An 8,243-nucleotide genomic window follows, 5' to 3' on the forward strand; every position below is an offset into this window, starting at 1 on the left:
TGTCGCCTTACGCATACAAAAAACTGAGTCTATTAACACAAACGCACACGAATACCAATGAACTATTTCAAACCAAGTCATTTTATTTTAAGAAAATATATGTATATTGGTTTCATCAAAACATATAAGAAAAATAGTTTTATTTGGAATATATCAATGTTTAAAGGAAAAACATCAATGTATCGATACCTATTCAATGGTGATCGATCTTCAGATCGATACATCGATATAAACATTGCAACAAAATCACAAGCAGACCTGCAGACGGCTGATTGATGAGAATGATATTTGTATTTGTTATTACAATAATTATTTGATTCTATATTACATTTTTTACATTATCAATTTGATAATGGCGCTTCTTAGTTGTAGAAATGTTTTTTCAAGTTTTATCAGCAAATTAAATAGAACATCAATAACAGAGGTGAGTTAGCATGTTGGTACATTTTCAGGATCAATTTTTATTTATACCAATAATATAATATTTACCAATCTTAGCAATTTTTAGATTGATAATTTTAAACTTGAAAATCATATTAAATGGTCTTTTGAAATATAGCTACTTAAATGCCAGTTTTAGTTTAATTTACATAATAAAATACATGTTCTTTTAGGGTTATGATTGATAAAGAACTGTTAAAATGGGAAGCTAAACCATTTACAGTAAAAGTGACTGGCATAGTAAACATGTAATTTCTATGTATTCTGATTAGACTGTTCGTAATCGTAATTAGGACGTCTTAGTGAGCATGAATAATCCATTTGAAATTGAAAGAATCCAATCAGTATCACTATTTGTAAAAGAGTCCAGTGAAAGTAACCAGTACAGTGAGAATATTATTTCCTTTCGTTATAATAAGACTGTCCAATCAGATTCCATGAGAATTATATTTTCATTGTACTAGTCAGTAGTCATTTTCATTATAAGCTTAAAGGGTCATTGCAGTGATCCCTCTGAAAGCCTAACAACCGTGGTCGTCATTTTAGTATGTTTTTTCTGGATATCAGAAATGAGACTGTCCAATCAGAACTCATGAGAATTATATTTTATTGTACTAGTCAGTAGACATTTTCATTGTAAGCTTGAAGGGTCATTGTATACTGGCAGTGATCCCACTGAAAGCTTAACAGCCGTGGTCGTCATCTTAGTATGTTTTTTTTCTGGATATCAGACTACTTCCCAGAGGGAGGCTATAAAATCAAAGATTTTTGAATATATTTTAGATATTTGTTGCTTGTGTATGGCTGTCATTAGGCCTACAGGTCCAAGTTCTGCTCAGCCTCTGGTAGGGTAAATCCAGCCTGAGTCTAACCCTAGTCTCATACGGGTGGAAGCTCTGTCGGGTCACGAGCAACCCCACGTTTACATGTGTTCTGCAAAGGGTATGAAGAACATAGAGGGAGAAGACGGTGAGGATTCTCTCTTTGATAAAGAGTGGGCGACAGTGGGCTAATCTACCAGCCCCACAAATAATCCTCAGGGCCCTCTTCTGGAGACGAAGGACTCGGGCGACATCTGTGGCTTTACCCCAGAGGGGGAGGCCATATAAAATCACGCTCTGAAAAAAGCCAAAATAGCAAATTTTAAGATAATGAGGTGGCAAACTGTATTTGAGACCTCTCAGCAGGAAAACCACTCTGCTCAACATGGCGCAGACTGTCTCAATGTGCTCGCCCCATGAGAGCTTCCTGTCAAGGGTAAACCCTAACAGTTTGACGGGGGCAAAATTGTATTCATTCCCATTTCTGAGACTGAACACAATAGACTGTGTTTTGTCTTCATTGAGGAGGAAGCGATTGGCAGAGAACCAACCAGTCCGACGCAAATGCCCCAGTCTCCACCATAGCTGCCCTCAGCCCTCCCATCTCGCGACCAGCATTGAATAAGGTGGTGTCGTCCGCATAACAGACAACACACCTGCCATCCACTTGGGCTATGTCGTTAACTGAAATAAGAAACAACAGAGGCCCCAGGACTGAGCCCTGAGGCACTCCACAGTCAACACAATCCCTGATCTCAGAGAGAACTCTATTAGCCAGCACCGCCTGTCTGCGACCCCCCAGGTAGGCCTGAATCAGTTTGAGAGGAGACGGTCCCACACCTTAATGCCCAAGCTTGTCCATGAGAATAGCATGATCCATTGTATCAAAGGCCTTGCTGAGATCACACAAGGTGAGCCCAGCAAGTCCACGTGCCTCAAAGCAATCAAATATTTTGGAAAGCAGGAAATCTACTGCATCAGTGGTGGATCTATTTTTTCTGAAACCAAACTGGGTGGTCGCAAATAGGCCGCACTGGTCACAATAAGCAAGGAGTTGCTCAGCAATAAGGATTTCAAATATCTTCGATATAACAGGCAGGATGGAGATAGGCCTATAGTTAGTAGGATCATGCCTATCACCCATCTTAAAGACAGGCACCGTCTTAGAAATTTTAAGCTGAGAAGGAAATACTGACTGCTGGAAACACAGATTAATACAAGCAGTCAGGGTAGCAACAATAAGAGCTAATACACCCTTAATAGTAGCACTGCTCAAACAGTTCACAACTCGAGTGACATCATCTCAAGTAATATGGCGCCAGGTCAAAAGCCGAAGAGCGGGGGGCCGAACCGAAGCCGAGAGCTGATCCTTCGCCACCACAGGTGAAGCTCGGATCCCCTCGCAGATCCCGCGAATAGAGCTGGTCCACGCGTCGTGAAGATCATCCGCAGATACCGGAACAGCACCAGGAGCTGGCACACCGCAGCGGCTCTGATGATACCCCAGGCAGCTTTGCACCTATTGGGTGCCCGGTCAATCAGCTCAGAGTTGTAGCGCATCCTGGCCGCACGAACAGCCCGCTGGTATGATCTCCTAAGTCCCATGTAGGTCCGTTTAGAGGACAGAAGTAGATCAGCCCGAAACCGCTCGAATACGCCATAAGAACCAGGTGAAGAAGGTCGTCCGTAATCCATAGTGCACCACGTTTACCAGGCCTTCCAGAGAGGAAACGTTTTAGTGGAAAGCAGTTGTTGAAGCCAGTCAGGAGTCTATAAAAAACGCCGTGAAATTGGGCTGTGCATCAGGATGATCCTTCAGAAAGCTCCAGTCAGTCAGAGTCAGATAATGCAGAAAACGCTCGCGTCCACCCTGTGTGATGGGTCGCACCCAAGTGAAGGTATAGAGGCAGGGTAGGTGGAAGTTGGCAATTCCACATTGCAGCCGAGTGCCAGGTGGTCACTGAGGAGAGGATTTACAATTGAACAACTAATGTTAGTGCCAATGTTCAGATTTGTATCACATTATCGAGGCAAGCATCTAATCTAGTGGGCTGCCAGTTAGCCACATAGAGGTCCAGAGATCTAAGTAGGTTAACGAACTCAATGGTTGCCGCAAGAACGCAATGGTTGACAAGAATGATGCTCGCCACTCGCCTAAAGCGGGCCATCCACTATCCAATTTTGTCCAATTTGATTCGACGGCGTAGCGAATATTGCCGGACGAGTTTTACGGGTAAACAGGTCACCTGTTTTTGCAAGAACAGTTGCCTAGTCAGGTGTGATTTAGAACGTGAGTGGGGATGCTGGGGACTAATCAGCTGGAGCGTGAGTGGTGGATCAAATTTTCGGATAGTGAATGGCCCGCATAAGCTTGTTGGCCTCTGCTGTGACTCGTCTCGGAGCAAAGGCTTCCACAGAAGCCAATTACTCTATTGCGATCGTCGTCGTTTGTACACAATCGACAAGAGTGTGGCACCGGCATAACAATACAATGTTTACATTAGTCAAAACGACTTGAAAATTTCTAATAACTATGCCACACTATCGCCAAGTAGCTTGCCAAATTACTCTCTGAAAGGCTAACACGAGAGCTCGTGTTAGTCTTGCCATACACACTGCAATGCGAACAGAAGACGAGTTCCTCATTAATGATCAGCGGTAACAAGTCACTCGTCCTGCCTTGTCTCGTTTCACCACGACAAAAAATTGGAGCGAAGGCGAACGGTGGCATAGTACCTAGCCTTCGACACTCTATAGTGTGTTTTAATTTACTTCGTACTTGGAGGGATACGGTGAGTAGCGAAAAGGTGGGATGCAGCTGCCGCGGTGTTGCCGTATTTACACGGTCATTCACGAGTGAGAATAATGAGTACTCTCTTATAAGCCTACAGACGGGGAAAGAAGAGGCGGTCAGTAGGTACTTTCCATCAAATCAATTTTGGGTACAAGAAAACTCTATAATAATAATGATGGTTCCTTGATCCATTCTGAGCTGCGATGTATTAAAACACTTTTTCTCTATGTATTTAACACGACATGCAGTCAAAAGATAAATTTTGACTGCATGTCGTGTTAAATACATAGAGAAAAAGTGTGTCTGTGATGAAGAATTAACTGATTTACAAAACACAAAGGGACACAATATGAGCCTACATAGTCGACATTACTTATTTTGACCTTAATGAGTATAAATAATATTCATAGCTGAAGTAGGCCTATACGTCTGTGAGACGTCTTAATAAGACGTCTCACATAATATGTGAGTATTTCCCTTCAACCACGGAGTAATGAAGAGATTAATAAGTAATAGTTTGTGAGTCAAGAGATGAAATTTAATAAAAAAATGCATTTGCTAATGCTAATTAAGTAAGTAATGCTAAGTAATGAGCAATAAGCACTTCTTTATTCCGTGCTTCTATGAAACTTACTATAAAAACTAGTGAGACCCTGGGCTGAAGTACTCGCTCGTGAGCTATATCATTCTGATTTAAAATCTGCAGCTTGTTGGCTATTCTGAGAAAGATTTTTAAAACCTATAGAAAATGTTAAACCTATAGAATAAGGAGGTGTTTTAGCTGGCTGAACACTAGAGTGACCTCTCTTTCTCCTAGCTTCTCCACTTTCCATCACGGATAAATATATTGAATACACAATAAAATGATTGTACACTTCAAAACTTTTAGTTGTAACTTATATTTAAAAAAACACACTCACGCACACTGTACAATCAAAAGACACACTCACAACTCTATAAATCTAATAATAGTGATTATTTTACGCAGAACACTGACCATACGCAAGACAAACGCAGAGCAAACCTTCTCTGGCGAAGTTATGGTTCAGAATGCACGTGTGCGATACTGTGCGTGTGGGTGAAACAATCTGGCATCTATGCCTGTTGCCATGACTACCGCGTGGTTCTATTCCCGTTCCAATTGGCTGAACTGGTTTGTCAGCTCCCACCTGGTTTAGTTCGCCCCTCCAGGCAAAGTATGAACCGCAATTTCATTTTGTAATTAAATCAAAACTTGGGGAGTTTTTGTTCATTAATTTTGTATGCATGTTGACATGCTTCTCTTATGTAGTTTTTGGCAAGTCCAGTTAAAATTTTGGTTTAATAATTTCCAGACTCAAAAGCGTTTGACACCGCAGTACCAACAAACCTGTAACGAATGGGTGGATGCCAGAATGCGGAAAGATGTGCGAAAAAGGAAAGCGTTGACTGAATATGGCCGGTCAAATCACGATTGATAGCTCTGAAGAAGAACGGAGTTCTCCCTCCTGAACTCAAGGTACGGAAATTGAATTACCCTACAATAATTAATAATTTAATTCAATACCATGAGAGGGCTTCTCTGATTGTTTTTGTGGCTTTTTCTAAGAACCCTTGTCTGATTGGATCTTATGGCATTTAATTACAGGTGAAATTAGAAAAACAGACTTTTGTGCAACCGGGCAAAATATTACGAAAGTGTTTATTTATGCTCTTCAGTAAATCACCTATCACTTAATTTATATATTTTGTTGAAATATACAATCTTTTCTTTATGTTCATTCTTTATTATCTTGTTACTTATTATTGTTTATTTATTTACTTTCTCATACAAATTTCATCTGAATCATTATAGTCCAGATTCACCCTTACTCACACGTCTATGTAAGAGTATTCTCATTAATATCATAATATTGTACAAAAATAATGTTAATATAGTTTTTATTATGGTTTGCTAATATTTCATGTTATACTGTAGTATTACTATATTTAGCGTACTGTTATGCTATATAATATACATCAATATTTTAAAGTGTTGAAGAGAATAAATTTGATTGATCTAGAATTTATTCTTCTACAATTCATTATTCAACTAAATAAGTATAAAAACTAAATTAAGTATTCTTTATAGATTACAGTTAGCCAATTGAGATTCAATGTGACTCTATCACCATTTTTCATTATAAATTGTGTTGCATTTATGCTTTAGATTAGGTGACTGTTCAAGTTAGGCTAATTAATTTGTGGTGTTTTTTGATCAGGAGGCTGCTCTCGAGGAGATGACTCAGCTTCCAGGGGACATCAACAGATGGCACAATGCCATCTATAGGTGTGCGGTCACCTCTCGGCCCAGGGGCACTGTCTACAAATGGCGGCTCAGTCGAATTGTCTTCAGGCATTTGGCCGATTATAATAAGTTGGCCGGTATTATGCGTGCCAGATGGTGAACATACTTGCAACATGTTTTTTCTCTTGAAGAGTACTCTAACAAACACTGTAAAATGTATCTTTGTTGTTCTATGGTATCGAAAATAAATTAGTTGTGTTATAGTTTAAAAGCATGATTGTTAATATATTATGTTATTTTCCTTTCTATATTTATTTATCTGTTCATCGATGGATTCATGAATAAATGTTTAGTATTGATAATTTATATAGTATAGAGGTATACATGACAATAGCTGCAGTGGAGAAAGATAGAACAGCGTTGCTGATTCTTTGCCTTGCCACTGCCTTCTTAAAGGGTAGCTGATACCGGTATATCTGATGTAATATTAAATGCAGTCGCGGAGCTAGATAAGGATAGATAAATAAGATAATAATGAAGATAGATAAGGATAATAATATTAATGACTAATAATCAATACATTTTAGTTTGTAATTTCATTAAATAATGACGAATAATGTACCTATTTCAATCTAGTCATAGTTCAGGCGTTTGAGACATAAAATAACAATTTTGTTAGAGTATCAAATCAATTGATTTTATTAAACTTAAAATATCACATGATTTGAAATCTACAACACTACAAAAAAAAATACTACACTGTGAAATGAAAATTAATGTATAGATACGCAACGAAAAAAAATGTGAGCAAGTATACTGATGAATCGATATCAGGTATTTTGATTTCATTTCTGGATTTCTTTTAATATCTTTTACTTAATAAAAGGAGCAAGACAACTTTCCGGCAAAGACTAGAGTTGTAGACAGTAAGTCCAACATCATAATAATTCTTTTCCACCTCACAAGTTAATTTTTCGACCACTTTTTTGTTAGTTTCACACTACAACTTGTGTAATTTATTCTTAGTTTTACACTACATATTTTGGTGAACTTTTGTGTCACCAAAGTAAATAGTCATTTAAATTTGTAGAGATTAAGTCCAATATTAAAATAGTCCCGTTCTCTTCACACTTAAACTTTTCGGCCACTTTTTTGTTAGTTTCACACTACATCTTATGAGGAAATTTTTCAGTCACTTATTCTCCGTTTTACACAACATTTTTGTGAAGAACTTTTTCAGTCACTTATTCTTAGTATCAAACTACATTGTGTGGCCACTTTTTGTGCCACTGATATGTCCGTTTCATACTTTATCTTTTGGTGATTCGTTTTTGAAACCACCGAAGCTCCATCTGCGTTCCATGTGTGCTCCTATACCGGAAAGTTGCTGATGAAATACAGTGGGGAACTTGGACATTAGCACCTCCACTTCATTGGGCTTGATGGTGGAGTCCATTTTGTGCAGGAACGACCAGATGTAGTCAACGCCGGCTCCGAATGGGTGCACATGTAGGAACACTGATATCAGTCCTGCAAATAATATCATTGATTAAACAAGTATCATGCGTACTATAGATCTCTACTTCATTGAAAATAGACTATTAACCAATAAACTTACCCATAAAATACACATTTTCTAACAATAGAGTGTGATGCTTTAGATTAGAATAAAGCAAACAACTAAGGTTTGTGAGAAGTTACTTTCAGAACGAATTGCAGAATCTGTTCTTACTTTGGAACGATGTGTGCTTGAGGCCAGTTCTGCAAACATATAGTTATGATAATTATTATTATTAAACGAGAATCCAAATTAAATGCTGTAAATCACCCCGAAGACTTCTGCTACTGAAAATATAGAGAACAGGGTAAACAGCTAGATGAAAATTCGATGAGCGGTACTATTAAAAAATTATTTATCAGT

At 38.5% G+C, this 8,243-nt stretch overlaps 1 protein-coding gene across 1 annotated transcript; it reads left to right on the forward strand.

The window, feature by feature from the left end:
• Positions 1–240: 240 nt before the first annotated feature.
• On the forward strand, positions 241–6,623 carry LOC111048765 (28S ribosomal protein S14, mitochondrial). Its single transcript, XM_039429567.1, is given in 4 exon segments — positions 241–424; positions 5,391–5,493; positions 5,496–5,554; positions 6,297–6,623. Coding segments are annotated over 4 exon segments (420 nt in total). The 5' UTR covers positions 241–352; the 3' UTR covers positions 6,483–6,623.
• Positions 6,624–8,243: the final 1,620 nt, after the last annotated feature.

This window comes from Nilaparvata lugens, chromosome 5 (genome assembly GCF_014356525.2).
Source record: "Nilaparvata lugens isolate BPH chromosome 5, ASM1435652v1, whole genome shotgun sequence".
NCBI lineage: Eukaryota > Metazoa > Arthropoda > Insecta > Hemiptera > Delphacidae > Nilaparvata > Nilaparvata lugens.